This window comes from Anabrus simplex, chromosome 8 (genome assembly GCF_040414725.1).
Source record: "Anabrus simplex isolate iqAnaSimp1 chromosome 8, ASM4041472v1, whole genome shotgun sequence".
In the NCBI taxonomy this organism is placed as follows: Eukaryota; Metazoa; Arthropoda; class Insecta; order Orthoptera; family Tettigoniidae; genus Anabrus; species Anabrus simplex.
This window is the reverse complement of record NC_090272.1, coordinates 17,291,089-17,310,848: the sequence shown is the minus strand read 5'-3', so window position 1 is coordinate 17,310,848 and position 19,760 is coordinate 17,291,089. Positions and strand designations below refer to the sequence as shown.

At 40.4% G+C, this 19,760-nt stretch overlaps 1 protein-coding gene across 3 annotated transcripts in view; it reads left to right on the top strand.

Moving 5' to 3' along the window:
* The window catches only part of LOC136879210 (uncharacterized), a 1,250,431-nt gene that overhangs the window by 837,668 nt on the left and 393,003 nt on the right, over positions 1–19,760 (top strand). For all 3 annotated transcript variants that reach the window (XM_067153008.2, XM_067153007.2, XM_068228965.1), the window contains one exon: positions 3,146–3,272. In XM_067153008.2, the coding sequence (XP_067009109.2) occupies positions 3,146–3,272 (127 nt within the window). The remainder of the gene's footprint in view (positions 1–3,145; positions 3,273–19,760) is intronic.

The following is a 19,760-nucleotide window of genomic DNA, read 5'->3' as shown; positions in this document are numbered from 1 at the left end:
TTCCCATATTCACGTCACATACACATTCAGAGATGGGAACAGAGAAATTCTCAATCTTAATATCAATTTTAGTTATCAATTCCCATTTGCCTACGAAGAAATTCAGCCTTCCTATCTCAATTCACAGATGAAATGAACATTACCACCCGAAAAGAAAGGAACCTAAGGGACCAAGAAAAGGGAAACAAGAAAAGAAGTATAAATTGGTGTATGCAGTACTACAGGATACCACGGATCCAAGTATTAGTTTTAATTGAAATATTCAAGCTACGCTGGACTGAGCCAGGGCCAGAGTATACCGCAGATAATACACCAAATAATGCATAACACAAGCAGATACTTGGCAACTAGAACAGAGCAGAGGCAGTTCTTCAACACAGCGAGCTTCCAAATGTTCCAAAATTTGTCAAGTACACCAGTAGAGATATTGAGTGAATTTCCAACTTAATTTGGCTCAACATTCCACATCTACACCATGCATAACCAATCGAACAAGAATAATAAGAAGCAACCAACACACATATGATTAGCAATGTTTCAAGTGACCAGGCATAGAGCATTAAATATGGAAAATTCCAAGGCTTAAAAGGTACACAAATTCAGAGCAAGGGAACAGTAGGTTGGATAGGTCGGAGACCTCTACAATTTCAAGATGGAGGTTGCGCAATCAGATTTGTCATCAACAACAGATCAATCAACTAACATCAAGCTACCAAAACTTACAGATCAAAAATTAATACAACATTGGACCATAATAACCTCCATGGAACAAACAGGACAGAAGTAGGGACAGGGGAGACTCAGGAGGGAACACATTCTGGAATCAAGTAACCAACCAACTACACGGTATGACCAAAAATATTCATTCCACAAGGGCATATCTAATCAAAATTGAAGGCAATGAAAAACCTCAGATCAAAAGACCGAAAAGGAAAGTAACAAGCCATTGCTACGTTGTTCTTTTCAGAATCTCGGCAATTATGCGGTCTAGTAATACGTGATATCTACTTCACACTGTCCCTTTACGGCAAAACTGGCACCTTCTCCTATCCACCAGGAGACCAGGCAAATAAAATATAAGTGGCGGAATACGAGGAAAGTCCACGGAAAATGCTCAAAGAAACATGAAGAAGGCAGTACACTGCTAATAGACTCCATAATCTATCACCGGTGAGATTCCAGTACCGACTAGGGGAATACTAGCTAGTCCCATGCCCAACTAGCAAACCCTCAAAACGGTAGGACGACCAATGAACAATGTCAACAGACATTAGAAGATCCACTGAGAGAAAAACACCATAGAGTGGCAGGTAAAATTAAATGAGCTTTACAGTAGAGCCAATACAGGCACGACGACATCAGATCATCCGGAAATGCAGGGAGACAGGAAATGAAGGAACCAGGACACACAACACCAGCAAGTTACAATATAGTAAGATCGTTCCAAAAGCGTTGTAGATTCATGCGAAAGTTTATTCCCAAATCTACAGAAGCACAAGGTAAAACATAAAGGCAACAGACAGCCCATACCTGGCATGCCATAATCACACAATTATACACCACAATAATAATAATAATAACACCATAATGACTACCCCAAGCGACGTATTAGCCCTTAAAGGGATGAAAGGATTACACCATCCTCAACAACATGCTCAGTAGCCAATATGCAATTCCCAAAATCAAACTTACGGTACCATAACATTTTCCTCCAAACACAGGATCACGACCAAACCTTTCAGGTTAAAAGGAACTTAGTCCTCAGGTTTTATGACCCTTTTGCATCACTCAACTCTACAACATCAAGTAGATAAGGTAGGACGTTGTATAGAACTCACAACTCATAATGGAACTAGGCAAAATAAGGATAGGTTAAAAGAATGTAGCGGAAGAAGTATACCTAGGCCCATAATGACTTCGACAGGGTACCAGACCTAGTATGCTGAGAACCACCAGGTACAAGAACATCAATATATTAACCAGGTCTTACACCAGAATGACACAAGATCAAAGATTACAGAATCAACAAGCTAGTTTAATTAATCTAGCGCAGAAAATTCACAGACAGGAACACTTGAGGCTGGCCACACACCGTACGAATACACTACAACTAGATGATAAATACAACTAATAAGAGGGCACAAGACACATGCAAATAAAGAAACACCAGTAATCAATAGTCATGAAAAGGGAAAACAAGTATAGACACTAAAATGTCCAAGCACAAGGCCAACAAATCACCCACACTAACACACTATAACCCATAGCTATCCAATAACAGATGTCTCCGTCCACCACCCAACGACACACCAGCCGACACAAACAGCATGAATGGGAACTATTCATTCAATATGCTCACGCAAGTCTCGCAGCTAGCACCAACCAGCAATCGCACAGCGAAAACAGAAACACATTCCACTGTCGGCAGCCCTGAAGATGGTTTTCCGTGGTTTCCCATTTTCACACCAGGAAAATGCTGGGGCTGTACCTTAATTAAGGCCACGGCCGCTTCCTTCCAACTCCTAGGTCTTCCCTATCCCATCGTCGCCATAAGACCTATCTGTGTCGGTGCGACGTAAAGCCCGTAGCAAGAAAAGTAAAGAAAAAACACCACCGATAGTTTGTATAAAATATTAATGATGACTGGCATTCAAAACGGAAGCTCCATCCTCTTCCTACATACCTTATTATATTATGACAAATTGTGGATTCCTTCCCAATGTCTTAACAGCTCTAGAAATATCTGAAGTGCTAGTACAAGTTGCAAATAAAGTAGTGAATTTTCTTAGGTAAAGCTGATGGAGTGGAGTGTTCAATTGTCAGCTCACTGGCTGTGAATTAAATCCAAGATATATTCCTTGCTTTCAGTATTCTTCAATAGAGAGGAACTGTATACGACAGCAGACAAACATTTTTGTTTAAGTATCTCTGACAAGTTCATTGTAATACAAATTTGTTGTGAAAATGCACTGAAAAAACAGTACAAGGTAACATTACAGGTTCTTACCTAATTGTTAATAGTTTCATTTTTTATATTGAGTGATTTTGAAAAACTACTTTTACGTCATTAATGCACTTTTATTTGGTATTTCTTAACAAATTATAGGTCATTAAATGGCTTTACAAATATTTGTATTTTTGGCAGAACTTGAGGAAGAACTGTCCACTGAAAGACAGGAGTATGAAGACCTTACAGCCAAGTATGAGATTCTAGAGGAAGAACATGTGGTGACCAAAGCTCAGCTCGTGATGGAGAAGGAGACTCTACAAAAGTGAGTGTGGCTCATTTTATAGTTCCAGAACCTGTAAACAGCAGTCAGGGTGTAAAACACTGGTGTTTAATTTTTGGCCATTACTAACTACTATCCAGGAATAAATGTCGGTCAAATCTTCAATACCGGATTACACTCTGATTCAGCAAGTCTACTTTCCTGAGAAGTGAATTACTTTTCATAAATATATATGGTGTCCCATGATTTTATAATCACCCTGCTCATTTCTTATTTCTGATTCACCTAACCTAAAACTCTTTTTCATTAAAAGTTAGTGTGTCACTCCAGTTCTTTGAAAGGTAAACAGTACTGTGCCAGGAATAAATTGTTCATCAACTTGCTCACGTAAATGTCGGTCAAAGTATGAATGAATTGGTAGTGTACCCGGAGTAACAGCCTGCTAATGTATAACTCTCGCACACCCGCTAGAGATGTAAAGGAGTTGGCAGAGAGGGAGTCACTGGTATTATTCAAAGATGTGACAAAGTGAAGTTCATATTGATCGTCTTCATTTCGAAAGTTAGTGAAGAGAGTTGCAGGCACTCTTTTATTACGAACCTTTCAAAGAACTGGAGTGACACACTAACTTTTAATGAAAAAGAGTTTAGGTTAGGTGAATCAGAAATAAGAAATGAGCAGGGTGATTATAAAATCATGGGGCACCATATATATTTATAAAAAGTAATTTACTTCTCAGGAAAGTAGACTTGCTGAATCAGAGTGTAACCCGGTATTGAAGATGCAGAGAGCTCGCCCTAATTTACATGCCACATTTTTGGAACATATAAGCTTGGGTTGATGGCACCTGAGGATTCAGAAATAATAGGAGAGATGCCTGGTTCAGATTCCTGTCTCTGCACCTTCTGCTAATTTGAGGGGTTTTCTTCTTGTGAATCCTTTGTTGTTGCTATTTACTAATTCTGAGCTCACTACGAAGCTGAACTTACGGCTTTGGTAAGCTTTGCCATATCATCTGGGTGGACCTGCCTACATATACTCTTTTAAGAGCGGTTGGAAAGCAATTCCTTTCATTGAGATACCATGTCTAATTAACAGTACTCGTGTTACAGTTGACAGGAAAGTAATACGTTCGCCTGATCAAACCTAGAACAAAAATTTCATAATTGTGTATGCCAATGGGATATGGATTTCGGTAAGTTCAGGAAGATAACATAGTGGCAAGTGAGGTTATTAGTTTAAAAATTATTACTAAAATTTGTTAAGCTCAACCTATTCAATACAATTGATTTCCTAACGTTAGGGTTTACGTCTTATCATAATAAAATTTGCCCGTTATAAGGGCATAATCAGCCTTTTTACACTCATATCTAAAAGATAAAAATCAGAATCCTGATTGTTTCGGCAAAATGAGTTCTTAATTGATAATTTACAGTTCAAACTTGTTTAAAATGTTTGCGAAGAAATTAATAATGTTGGTGTGATATTACACTGGTGATTTAATATATATATATATAATAAGAGTTTTGTCTGTACATTGCTCAGAATTTGAAAAGAATGGTATTTCTGTATCGGTCATGTCCACAGTAACCAGGAAATGCACTTTTTATATTTCCGTAATGTCTGTCTGTCTGTCTGTCTGTCTGTCTGTCTGTCTGTCTGTCTGTCTGTCTGTCTGTCTGTCTGTCTGTCTGTCTGTCTGTCTGTCTCTCTGTCTGTCTGTCTGTCTGTCTGTCTGTCTGTCTGTCTGTCTGTACACGCATCACTATAAAATGGCCAAAGAGAATTTAATGAAAATCAGTATGCATAGTCGGGGAATAAGTTGCTACAATCTAGGCCATAAATAATTTTATTCACGCTGATAGAAATGGTAGTTTAGGGGAAGGCCTAAAATTTAATTTTCAAATATTTATGTTTTTAATAGTCCTATCTCCATAAAAATTGGTATGCAAAGTCCAGGAATACGTCGCTATAATCTAGCCTATGAATAATTTTATTCACACTGAGTGAAATGGTAGTTTAGGGGAAGGCCTAAATGTAATTCTCAAATATTTATATTATTAGCTGCCGTATCGTTGAATACTGCATAACCAAAGTTATAGAGAATTAAATTTACGACCATTTACGTCTTATACATTTTTACCGTACCGGCTATGATAACACAGATATTCATGAATTTGTATTTTTGTTGCCAAATCCACATTAACGCCGAGCCACGAGAAAATGGGTTAACAGAATTTAATGAAAATCGGCATATAGAGTAGGGGAATAAGACACTACAGTCTAAGCTATAAACAATTTAATTCATCCTGGATGAAATTGTAGTTTAGGGGAAGGCGCCTAAAATGTCATTTTTAAATACCAATGTTATTGGTCCTATCGAAAATTACTATATAATAAAGTTATAGAGAATACAATTTTCGATCATTTATGTTTTATTCAGTTTTGCCGTACCGACTATGATAAGAGTGGTATTTCAGAGTGGGAATAATACGAAATGTGAAGGCCTATAATATCTAAAGCTCATAACATTGAACAACAATAACATTACATTGACCATTGTTTATTGTGATGTACTTCGTCTCTTATGCTGCCTCTCAACTCCGATAGATGGGATTACTGCTGCGTACCGAGTATAACACTGAATATTGGCGGGAAATAGCCGGGGAGTTAGAAATTTTTTTTCTTTAGCATGCCATTCCTCTGGTTCATAAGTAGTATAATAAGCGGGTTCGGCGGCCACCTCCACCTCAGGCTCCCAGAGGCCACCTCCACCTCCACCTCAGCCAGAGGCCTCCCAGATGCCTCCTCCACCTCCACCTCAGCCAGAGGCCTCCCAGAGGTCTCCTCCACCTCCCGCGGGAAATTTGAATTTGTAAACAAAGCCACGTGCTTTTTGACAGCTGTCATCGACAACAACGCATCGCTAACCTCAGTACTGCCATCTTGACGGGCCTAAACCTCAGTAGTGCCAACTTAACCTAACTAGCGCGAGGTAAACAAAGCCACGTGCTTTTTGACAGCCACGTGCTTTTTGACAGATTTGTAAACAAAGCCACGTGCTTTTTGACAGCTCTCATCAACAACAACGCATCGCAAACCTCAGTACTACCATCTTGACGGGCCTAAACCTTAGTGGTACCAACTTAACCTAACTAGCATGAGGTAAACAAAGCCACGTGTTTTTTTGACAGCCACGTGCTTTTTGACAGATTTGTAAACAAAGCCACGTGCTTTTTGACAGCTCTCATCAACAACAACGCATCGCAAACCTCAGTACTACCATCTTGACGGGCCTAAACCTTAGTGGTACCAACTTAACCTAACTAGCATGAGGTAAACAAAGCCACGTGTTTTTTTGACAGCCACGTGCTTTTCGACAGATTTGTAAACAAAGCCACGTACTTTTTGACAGCTGTCATCGACAACAACGCATCGCTAACCCCAGTACTGCCATCTTGATGGGCCTAAACCTCAGTAGTACCAACTTAACCTAACTAGCGCGAGATAAACAAAGCCACGTGCTTTTTGACAGCCACGTGCTTTTTTGACAGCTGTCATCCGCCATCTTTAAACTACAGAGCACCGTGCTGCCCTCTTTCGTCACCTGTCATCGGCAGTGCTGCCATCTTGACGGGCCTAAACCTTAGTGCTACCAACTTAACCTCACTAGCTCGAGATAAACAAATCCACGTGCTTTTTGACAGCTACGTGCTTTTTTGATAGCTGTCATCCGCTATCTTTAATCTATAGAGCACAGTGCTGCCCTCTTTAGCTACTTACCTTTGAAATGTGGTGGCGGATAATTTGAAAAATGCTTTTCGACAAGCAGCCATCTTTAATCCAGAGAGAACAGTGCTGCCCTCTATGTGGTGGCGGCAAATTGAAAAATTCCACATGCTCTTGTTTGAAAACAAACTCACGTGCTTTTTTGACAGCTGTCATCTGCCATCTTTAATCTATAGAGCACAGTGCTGCCCTCTTTAGTTTGAAATGTGGTGGTGGTAAATTCCACGTGCTCTTGTTTGGAAACAAAGCCACGTGCAGCTGTCATCCGCCATCTTTAATCAACAGAGCACTGTGCTACTATCATGCGGGCAATTTCATCACCTGTCATCCGCCATCTTTAATCCACAGAACACCGTGCTGCCCTCTTTATGGCTACTACCTTAAGCACGTAGTAGCGGACAATTTGAAAAGTTCTGTTAGCTATCATCCGCCATCTTTAATCAAGAGAGCACCGTGCTGCCATCTTTAGCTAGATACCTTTGAAATGTGGTGGCGGCAAATTGAAAAATTCCACGTGCTCTTGTTTGGAAACAAACTCACGTGCTTTTTCGACAGCTACCATCCGCCATCTTTAATCAACAGAGCATAGTGCTGCCCTCTTTAGTTTGAAATGTGATGGCGGCAAATTCCACGTGCTCTTGTTTGGTAAACATAGCCATGTGCTTTTTTGACAGCTGTCATCCGCCATCTTTAATACAGAGAGCACCGTGCTGCCCTCTTTATCGTAGTAGATGTAAATTCGTCACCTGTCATCCGCGGTGCTGCCATCTTTAGCTAGATACCTTTGAAAAGTGGTGGCGGATAATTTAAAAAGAAAAATTCTACAGCAGCCCTCTCTCGACGCTAATTGCATAAGATGGCGGCTATACATGACTCCTTAAGGGTGCTTACGCAAGATGGCTGCTATACACAGGTTCTTATGAGACGCCCTTGGGATGCTTGCGCAAGATGGCAGTTATACATGGCTCCTTATGAGATACCCTAGGGATGCTTGCGCAAGATAGCGGCTGATCTTATGGGACGGCTTAAGGGTCCTTGGACAAGATGGCTTGAGACGCCCTAAGGATGCTTGCGCAAGATGGCGGACACAAGATGGCAGCTATACATAACTCCTTATGAGACGCTTTAAGGGTGCTTGCGCAAGATAGTTGCTACTCTTAGCTTAGAGGCTAACGTGTCGTGATAGTTCGATTCATTAAATTTAGGGCTTAAATGCAAAATGTTAAATATATCGAAAACGGTGCACCGTAGAGCAAAACGGACAAAATTTTTCTGCCTAGTACCTAGGTTCGCAGTATGAGGAACAAGAAAATCATAGTCTAATGATGGGATCAACGGTTCGGTTCCTACTTAGGCCCTTTGGCATTTGCTCTGTTTTAGCTTGTATTGAAGCGAGTCTTCGTAACATGATCAGGTCTAGCTATGGTAGAGAGTATAACGTACCGTGCAGGTTCGATTCATTAAATTTGGAGGCTTAAATGCAAAATGTTAAATATCTCGAAAACGATGCATCGTAGAGCAAAACGGACAAAATTTTTCCACCTAATACGTAGGTTCGTAGTATCAGGAACAAGAAAAAACATACTCTAATGATGAGATCAACGGTTCGATTCCTACTTAAGCCCTTTGGCATTCGCAGCTATCTATTTCTACAAGATGGTGGCTGCTCTTATGAGAAACAAGATGCCTTGAGACGTCCTAGGGATGCTTACGCAAGATGGCAGACACACAATGGTGACTATACATAGCTCCTTATGAGACGGCCTAGGGGTGCTCGCACAAGATGGTGGCTACTCTTATGAAGAAAGCTAGCTTAGAGGCTACTGCGCAAGATAACAGCTGCTGTTATGCATGTGGTGGAGGGCAATTTGAAATTCTATGTGCTTAATCAACAGAGCACCCTGCTGCCCTCTTTAGCTGAAATGTGGTGGTGGATAATTTGAAAAATTCTTTTGACAGCTATCATCTTTAAAAACAATGGCGACTATACATAGGCTGTTAAGGTCTTATCATTCTCCTCCTCCTCCTCCTCCCCCTCCTCCTTCTCTACCTCCTCCTCCGCCTCTTATGTCAAGGCATAGCTTTATATCGAACAAGTTTAAACCTGCATCGCGAAGGCAAGCGTGTGCAGCGATAACATTATTGTGCATGTTTAGACTTTCGAAACATAAGAAGAGTAGAATCAAACGCTGTACTCGATACGACATGTGATCAGAACATTGATTGATGCGTTCAGAAAAACAAAATAAGTGATCAAGACTAGAATCGAACAATGTACTCAATACATCATGTGTTTAGAATATGTCAGGGGATACGCTTGTTCTAAGAAGATCAGATTGAAACATAACAAGACTAGAATAGAACACTGTAATCGATGTTGTTAACTTCAACATGTGATCAGAACATTGATTGATATGTTCAGAACACAAAATAAGTGATCATGACTAGAATCGAACACTGTACTCGATACAACATGTGATCAGAACATTGATCGATGTGTTCAGAACACGAAATAAGTGATCAAGACTAGAATCGAACACTGTACTCAATACAACATGTGTTTAGAACATGTTAGGGGGTACCCTTGTTCTAAGAAGATCAGAATGAAACATAACAAGACTAGAATCGAACACTGTAATCGATGTTGTTAACCTCAACATATGATCAGAACATTGTTTGATGTGTTCAGAGCAAAAGTACAATTTTGATGATTTGCTTAGTGTAAAATCAAAAACTATGGAAACACACTGTGCACATATCGCGTAGCTAACTCGCTCAGTAAGCAATATTGCAAAACTACAACTTCAATGATTTGCATAGTGTAAAAATCAAAAACACACTGTACCCATACTGCGCAGCTAACTCGCTCGGTAAACGATATAGCCAAAGTATAACTTCAAATTATTTACCTTCCATCATTCGTCTTGTGTGTAAAAATCAGTCGAACAAGTTATCGCATAAACATGGCTGAAAAAAATCGTGATAGGGTATGGAACCCAGGGGTTACATCTTATCAGAAGGGCAAAAAGGATGAAAGGACTCTTCCTCCTCCTTACCGCACATTCCTTGAAGGGCTAATTGGCTGAAGGGCTAATGGGCTAAAGGGCTAAAGGGCTAATGGGCTAAAGGGCTAATGGGCTAAAGGGCTAAAGGAGCAACAACCTCGTCGATCGCTATCAGCAAGAACGCTTGTACTTTGTTAAGTGTAGAAAATTAATCTTTATTTGTAAATGGTTTCATGTTCAGAACAAGGAATGGAAAATCCCCGAGGTGCGATGAGTTACGTTTTACGAACTAGTGTTTGGAACACTGAACTTTTCAAGATGATAGCAGAGAGTTTAGCAATGTTCTGTTGTTGGATTCTAAATTCCGCGCTACAACATGCATAAGGTGGTAGCCTTGAGGTTTACCGCCGTAAAGATGGCAAGAGTGAGGTTAACAATGTTCTGTTGTTGGATTTTAAATTCCGCGCTACAACATGCATAAGGTGGTAGCCTTGAGGTTTACCGCCGTAAAGATGGCAAGAGTGAGGTTAACAATGTTCTGCGGTTGGATTTTAAATTCCGCGCTATAACATGCATAAGGTGGCAGCCTTGAGGTTTACCGCCGTAAAGATGGCAGCAGTGAGGTTAGCGACGCTCTATTGTCCTTCAAAGTGAGGTTAGGGTTCGTCAAGAAGACAGCTGTCAAAAAAGCACGTGGCTACGTTTACCAAACAAGAGCACGTGGTCGTGACGTCACGGTCACGTAGTATGTTGCCTCAGCATGTAAAGTTCAATGTCTACACCTACGTAGTTAACACTCTGCTATGTTCACAAGATTTTTTACACATAACTATTCTTTATGCTTTAAGTTCATGCACATAGGCTATGCTAAGATAGCAGTACAAACACATGCGAACTTTGTACATTCTAATGGAATAAGTTTAGTACTGTGTGCATCATGGATACATGATGTGTGCACGCATTTAATCTTGACTATACGTAATGCTGCTGCTTTGTTTACAAGATTTTTATACATTGCTATTCTTTATGCTTTAAGTTCGTGCACGCACAAGCGATACTCGTACGCTCTAGCAGGAGAAGTTTAGTACGATATTCGATACATACATTATCGATAGGTGATGTGTACACGCTTTAGAACATAGCTCATCTTTATGCTTTAAGTTCGTGCACAGGGGTTTGGGATACACAAAAGCGATTGCTACATGCTCTAGCGGAAGAAGTCTAGTACGATAGTCGATGCATGTAAAATCGATAGGTTATGCTAAGATAGCAGCACACTTACACGATTTTAGCACAATCTAGTGGAAGAAGTTTAGTACGAGAGTCGATGCTTGCAAAATCATTAGGTAATGTGTACACGCTTTGAAACAAGGCTATTCTTTGTACTTTAAGTTCATGCGTCTTAGTTATGCTAAGATAGCAGCACAATCTACCTGAAGAAGTTTTGCACGAGAGTCGATACATGCAAAATCGATAGTTGATGCGTACACGCTTTAAAACTTGACTATTCATTGTACTTTAAGTTCATGGGTATAGGTTATGCTAAGATAGCAGCACAATCTAGCGGAAGAAATTTAGTACGAGATTCGATGAATGCAAAATCAATAAGTAATGTGTACACGCTTTGAAACATGGCTATTCTTCGTACTTTAAGTTCATGTGTATAAGTTATGCTAAGATAGCAGCACAACCTAGCGGAAGAAGATTAGTACGATATTTGTTGCATGCAAAGTCGATAGGTAATGTGTACACGCTTTGAAACATGGCTATTCTTTGTACCTTAAGGTCATGCGTATAGGTTACGCTAAGATAGCAGCACAATCTAGCGGAAGAAGTTTAGTACGAGAGTCGATGCTTGCAAAATAGATAGGTAATGTGTACACGTTTTGAGACATAGCTCTTCTTTGTTCTTTAAGTTCATGCGTCTTAGTTATGCTGAGATAGCAGCACAATCTACCTGCAGAAGTTTAGTACGAGAGTCGATACATGCAAATTCGATAGTTGATGTGTACACGCTTTGAAACATGACTATTCATTATACTTTAAGTTCATGGGTATAGGTTATGCTAAGATAGCAGCACAATCTAGCGGAAGAAATTTAGTACGATATTTGATGCATGCAAAATCAATAAGTAATGTGTACACGCTTTGAAACATGGCTATTCTTTGTACTTTAAGTTCATGTGTATAAGTTATGCTAAGATAGCACAACCTAGAGGAAGAAGTTTAGTACGATATTTGTTGCATGCAAAGTCGATAGGTAATGTGTACACGCTTTGAAACATGGCTATTCTTTGTACCTTAAGGTCACGCGTATAGGTTATGCTAAGATAGCAGCACAATCTAGCGGAAGAAGTTTAGTACGAGAGTCGATGTGTGCAAAATCGATAGGTGATGTGTACACGCTTTGAAACATGGCTATTCATTGTACTTTAATTTTATGGGTATAGGTTATGCTAAGATAGCAGCACGATCTAGCGGATGAAGTTTAGTTCGATGGTCGATGCATGTAATATCGATAGGTCATGTGTACACGCTTTGAAACATAGCAATTCATACTGCTGCTCTGTTCCCAAGACATTTAAGCATAGCTAACCCTAATACTGCTCTTAACGACGTCGAGCTAAGGATTGATTACGTGACCGTGACGTCACGACCACATGCTCTTGTTTGGTAAACATAGCCACGTGCTTTTTTGACAGCTGTCTTCTTGACGAACCCTAACCTCACTTTGAAGGACAATAGAGCGTCGCTAACCTCACTGCTGCCATCTTTACGGCGGTAAACCTCAAGGCTGCCACCTTATGCATGTTATAGCGCGGAATTTAAAATCCAACCGCAGAACATTGTTAACCTCACTCTTGCCATCTTTACGGCGGTAAACCTCAAGGCTACCACCTTATGCATGTTGTAGCGCGGAATTTAAAATCCAACAACAGAACATTGTTAACCTCACTCTTGCCATCTTTACGGCGGTAAACCTCAAGGCTACCACCTTATGCATGTTGTAGCGCGGAATTTAAAATCCAACAACAGAACATTGCTAAACTCTCTGCTATCATCTTGAAAAGTTCAGTGTTCCAAACACTAGTTCGTAAAACGTAACTCATCGCACCTCGGGGATTTTCCATTCCTTGTTCTGAACATGAAACCATTTACAAATAAAGATTAATTTTCTACACTTAACAAAGTACAAGCGTTCTTGCTGATAGCGATCGACGAGGTTGTTGCTCCTTTAGCCCTTTAGCCCATTAGCCCTTTAGCCCATTAGCCCTTTAGCCCTTTAGCCCATTAGCCCTTCAGCCAATTAGCCCTTCAAGGAATGTGCGGTAAGGAGGAGGAAGAGTCCTTTCATCCTTTTTGCCCTTCTGATAAGATGTAACCCCTGGGTTCCATACCCTATCACGATTTTTTCAGCCATGTTTATGCGATAACTTGTTCGACTGATTTTTACACACAAGACGAATGATGGAAGGTAAATAATTTGAAGTTATACTTTGGCTATATCGTTTACCGAGCGAGTTAGCTGCGCAGTATGGGTACAGTGTGTTTTTGATTTTTACACTATGCAAATCATTGAAGTTGTAGTTTTGCAATATTGCTTACTGAGCGAGTTAGCTACGCGATATGTGCACAGTGTGTTTCCATAGTTTTTGATTTTACACTAAGCAAATCATCAAAATTGTACTTTTGCTCTGAACACATCAAACAATGTTCTGATCATATGTTGAGGTTAACAACATCGATTACAGTGTTCGATTCTAGTCTTGTTATGTTTCATTCTGATCTTCTTAGAACAAGGGTACCCCCTAACATGTTCTAAACACATGTTGTATTGAGTACAGTGTTCGATTCTAGTCTTGATCACTTATTTCGTGTTCTGAACACATCGATCAATGTTCTGATTACATGTTGTATCGAGTACAGTGTTCGATTCTAGTCATGATCACTTATTTTGTGTTCTGAACATATCAATCAATGTTCTGATCACATGTTGAAGTTAACAACATCGATTACAGTGTTCTATTCTAGTCTTGTTATGTTTCAATCTGATCTTCTTAGAACAAGCGTATCCCCTGACATATTCTAAACACATGATGTATTGAGTACATTGTTCGATTCTAGTCTTGATCACTTATTTTGTTTTTCTGAACGCATCAATCAATGTTCTGATCACATGTCGTATCGAGTACAGCGTTTGATTCTACTCTTCTTATGTTTCGAAAGTCTAAACATGCACAATAATGTTATCGCTGCACACGCTTGCCTTCGCGATGCAGGTTTAAACTTGTTCGATATAAAGCTATGCCTTGACATAAGAGGCGGAGGAGGAGGTAGAGAAGGAGGAGGGGGAGGAGGAGGAGGAGGAGAATGATAAGACCTTAACAGCCTATGTATAGTCGCCATTGTTTTTAAAGATGATAGCTGTCAAAAGAATTTTTCAAATTATCCACCACCACATTTCAGCTAAAGAGGGCAGCAGGGTGCTCTGTTGATTAAGCACATAGAATTTCAAATTGCCCTCCACCACATGCATAACAGCAGCTGTTATCTTGCGCAGTAGCCTCTAAGCTAGCTTTCTTCATAAGAGTAGCTACCATCTTGTGCGAGCACCCCTAGGCCGTCTCATAAGGAGCTATGTATAGTCACCATTGTGTGCCTGCCATCTTGCGTAAGCATCCCTAGGACGTCTCAAGGCATCTTGTTTCTCATAAGAGCAGCCACCATCTTGTAGAAATAGATAGCTGCGAATGCCAAAGGGCTTAAGTAGGAATCGAACCGTTGATCTCATCATTAGACTATGTTTTTTCTTGTTCCTGATACTACGAACCTACGTATTAGGTGGAAAAATTTTGTCCGTTTTGCTCTACGATGCATCGTTTTCGAGATATTTAACATTTTGCATTTAAGCCTCCAAATTTAATGAATCGAACCTGCACGGTACGTTATACTCTCTACCATAGCTAGACCTGATCATGTTACGAAGACTCGCTTCAATACAAGCTAAAACAGAGCAAATGCCAAAGGGCCTAAGTAGGAACCGAACCGTTGATCCCATCATTAGACTATGATTTTCTTGTTCCTCATACTGCGAACCTAGGTACTAGGCAGAAAAATTTTGTCCGTTTTGCTCTACGGTGCACCGTTTTCGATATATTTAACATTTTGCATTTAAGCCCTAAATTTAATGAATCGAACTATCACGACACGTTAGCCTCTAAGCTAAGAGTAGCAACTATCTTGCGCAAGCACCCTTAAAGCGTCTCATAAGGAGTTATGTATAGCTGCCATCTTGTGTCCGCCATCTTGCGCAAGCATCCTTAGGGCGTCTCAAGCCATCTTGTCCAAGGACCCTTAAGCCGTCCCATAAGATCAGCCGCTATCTTGCGCAAGCATCCCTAGGGTATCTCATAAGGAGCCATGTATAACTGCCATCTTGCGCAAGCATCCCAAGGGTGTCTCATAAGAACCTGTGTATAGCAGCCATCTTGCGTAAGCACCCTTAAGGAGTCATGTATAGCCGCCATCTTATGCAATTAGCGTCGAGAGAGGGCTGCTGTAGAATTTTTTTTTTTAAATTATCCGCCACCACTTTTCAAAGGTATCTAGCTAAAGATGGCAGCACCGCGGATGACAGGTGACGAATTTACATCTACTACGATAAAGAGGGCAGCACGGTGCTCTCTGTATTAAAGATGGCGGATGACAGCTGTCAAAAAAGCACATGGCTATGTTTACCAAACAAGAGCACGTGGAATTTGCCGCCATCACATTTCAAACTAAAGAGGGCAGCACTATGCTCTGTTGATTAAAGATGGCGGATGGTAGCTGTCGAAAAAGCACGTGAGTTTGTTTCCAAACAAGAGCACGTGGAATTTTTCAATTTGCCGCCACCACATTTCAAAGGTATCTAGCTAAAGATGGCAGCACGGTGCTCTCTTGATTAAAGATGGCGGATGATAGCTAACAGAACTTTTCAAATTGTCCGCTACTACGTGCTTAAGGTAGTAGCCATAAAGAGGGCAGCACGGTGTTCTGTGGATTAAAGATGGCGGATGACAGGTGATGAAATTGCCCGCATGATAGTAGCACAGTGCTCTGTTGATTAAAGATGGCGGATGACAGCTGCACGTGGCTTTGTTTCCAAACAAGAGCACGTGGAATTTACCACCACCACATTTCAAACTAAAGAGGGCAGCACTGTGCTCTATAGATTAAAGATGGCAGATGACAGCTGTCAAAAAAGCACGTGAGTTTGTTTTCAAACAAGAGCATGTGGAATTTTTCAATTTGCCGCCACCACATAGAGGGCAGCACTGTTCTCTCTGGATTAAAGATGGCTGCTTGTCGAAAAGCATTTTTCAAATTATCCGCCACCACATTTCAAAGGTAAGTAGCTAAAGAGGGCAGCACTGTGCTCTATAGATTAAAGATAGCGGATGACAGCTATCAAAAAAGCACGTAGCTGTCAAAAAGCACGTGGATTTGTTTATCTCGAGCTAGTGAGGTTAAGTTGGTAGCACTAAGGTTTAGGCCCGTCAAGATGGCAGCACTGCCGATGACAGGTGACGAAAGAGGGCAGCACGGTGCTCTGTAGTTTAAAGATGGCGGATGACAGCTGTCAAAAAAGCACGTGGCTGTCAAAAAGCACGTGGCTTTGTTTATCTCGCGCTAGTTAGGTTAAGTTGGTACTACTGAGGTTTAGGCCCATCAAGATGGCAGTACTGGGGTTAGCGATGCGTTGTTGTCGATGACAGCTGTCAAAAAGCACGTGGCTTTGTTTACAAATCTGTCGAAAAGCACGTGGCTGTCAAAAAAACACGTGGCTTTGTTTACCTCATGCTAGTTAGGTTAAGTTGGTACCACTAAGGTTTAGGCCCGTCAAGATGGTAGTACTGAGGTTTGCGATGCGTTGTTGTTGATGAGAGCTGTCAAAAAGCACGTGGCTTTGTTTACAAATCTGTCAAAAAGCACGTGGCTGTCAAAAAAACACGTGGCTTTGTTTACCTCATGCTAGTTAGGTTAAGTTGGTACCACTAAGGTTTAGGCCCGTCAAGATGGTAGTACTGAGGTTTGCGATGCGTTGTTGTTGATGAGAGCTGTCAAAAAGCACGTGGCTTTGTTTACAAATCTGTCAAAAAGCACGTGGCTTTGTTTACCTCGCGCTAGTTAGGTTAAGTTGGCACTACTGAGGTTTAGGCCCGTCAAGATGGCAGTACTGAGGTTAGCGATGCGTTGTTGTCGATGACAGCTGTCAAAAAGCACGTGGCTTTGTTTACAAATTCAAATTTCCCGCGGGAGGTGGAGGAGACCTCTGGGAGGCCTCTGGCTGAGGTGGAGGTGGAGGAGGCATCTGGGAGGCCTCTGGCTGAGGTGGAGGTGGAGGTGGCCTCTGGGAGCCTGAGGTGGAGGTGGCCGCCGAACCCGCTTATTATACTACTTTCATACATTTTCTGATACAGCTGGTACGTACACTGGATCATCATAGTATTTCAGCTATTCGATCCCTACTCTGACGCGCTGTTTTGAATGAGCAGTGTGCATACTTAGGGCAGAGCTTTACTTAGTTGTGGTAGTAGTAGTAGTATTAGTAGTAGTATTAGTAGTAGTAGTAGTAGTAGTAGTAGTAGTAGTAGTAGTAGTAGTAGTAGTATGGCCTGGTCTAGAATAACAATTTAGGCCTTTTCCAAATTATAGCACCACAATATTCACTAAATAACTTAAAATTCAACTTTGAAAAGAGCATTTTCTTAAGAAAAGCTTCTTTCTCTTCCCTTTTATTAAATTCTACATTCAATTTATTCCAAACTAGCAGTGAAGAGGGGGTTTCTCTTCTGGCTTGGAGGAAAAATTTGCCTTCAATTCAGATAGATTTTTACGCCGCTAGTGTAGTGAATTGATATTTTCCGACTCATCGGGTACTCCTAGGAAACAGAACAGTAATTGGGCATAGTTTTTGCCCTGGGAGTCTCCACTATTCGACCCTCTCCCCGCCGAAGAAAGCCGAAGAGTGTTCATGGATCACGGCTGTCTGTGGTTTGGTCATTCCAGGTCTGGAACTTTGGACTGTTAGATAGGCAGCGTAGTCCAGTTCGTTAAAAGTGAGAAAATGTGTGGCGTTTAATTTGAACGATTATTTCGTAATAAAAGCATTGCTTTTAATCGCGCCATTCCTATTGACGTCATTGTATGTTCATTTCAGTTGGGAAAAGCACTAAGACAGTTTTTCTGAGGATGTAAAAAGGCATTATAAAGGAAACATGCCAACCAGATTGTGACTGATGGTATGAAATTGGGTCTACCATTACAGTGAAAATTTCTTCAATCTTCATATGAGAAAAGATGTTTAGTGACCTCCCGTCGCGTTTCTAGGGTGAAGATAAGAGCTATACAATTTAAGACAACCTTGCTCACAACGTGTACACTACCTAACCTAAAATTCTGTATACAATGTAGAATTCCGTAGCGAAGCGCGGGTACATCAGCTAGTATTTCATAAAATAGACAACTAGTCCATATCCACATAATAATAAGAAGGTCTATGGCTAAAGTTCAATCTTGAGTTGCAGTATCATTGTGCGAGTGAAATTCGGTTAAAAGCAACTCGATTTAGATTTTGAAGAAAATGTTAAAATGGACCTTTAGTAGCTTAATTAACATGACATTGAAACTTTCTTATTGAAAACTTCTGATATTAGTGTAGTGTGGCACTGTGTAGGTGATGAAGTTGTTGGATCCATTAATATCGCTGTTTACGAAGTGGGTCCATGGTCTTCATACTTTTGTTGTAGGCAACATTCAGTTGTGAACTTTTCATCACTTCTTCAAAATCTAAATCGAGTTGCTTTTAACCGAATTTCACTCGCACATTGATACTGCAACTTAAGATTCAACTTTAGCCATAGACCTTCTTATTATTATGTGAATATGGACTAGTTGTCTATTTTATGAAATATTTTAAATCACCAGTGTAATATCACACCAACATTATTCATTTCTTCGCAAACATTTTAAACAAGCTTTAACTGTACATTATCAATTAAGAACTCATAACAATTTCACATTGTATAATACTTATTCTTAACGTTGTATTTTGACCAAAACAATCAGGATCCTGATATTTATCTTTTAGATATGAGTGTAAAAAGGCTGATGATCCCCTTATAATGAGCGAAACATGTCCCTTAAAATGTTAGTATAAGATGTAAATCCTAACTTTAGGAACTCAGTTGTATTGAATAGGCTGATCCTAATAAATTTTAGTAATATTTTTTAAACTGATGTACATTTCAATACGGACCAGACATGAAATTCGTAACAGTGACGAGTGTTGTGCTCATAACACTAGAGACGCTTTAAATTAGAAAATACCGTATAATACCACCCGCAATTTTTCCCTCAAAATACTGGTTCTAAATTTTGGGTGCGTGTCGTATTCATGCTGTTCATTCTCGTAAATATTTACTTCATTTACATGGAGTATTGAAATAGACTCGAATACGGTTAGCGTACTCAATATACAACATGTAAACGGGCATTCAGGTCTTATTGTGTTTTAGTTGCGTTCTAGAAAACAAGATCGATTTTTTATCAATACGGTTACAGTGGCATGTAAACGCGAAATGTAAGGTAATGGAATGCGATAAATCAAAGAATATGGGTAAATATGCGGCAAATATGAAAGCCGCTGGTGCGGATGCTCCATCGTCATTTGTTTCAAAGTGTTGCTCTCATG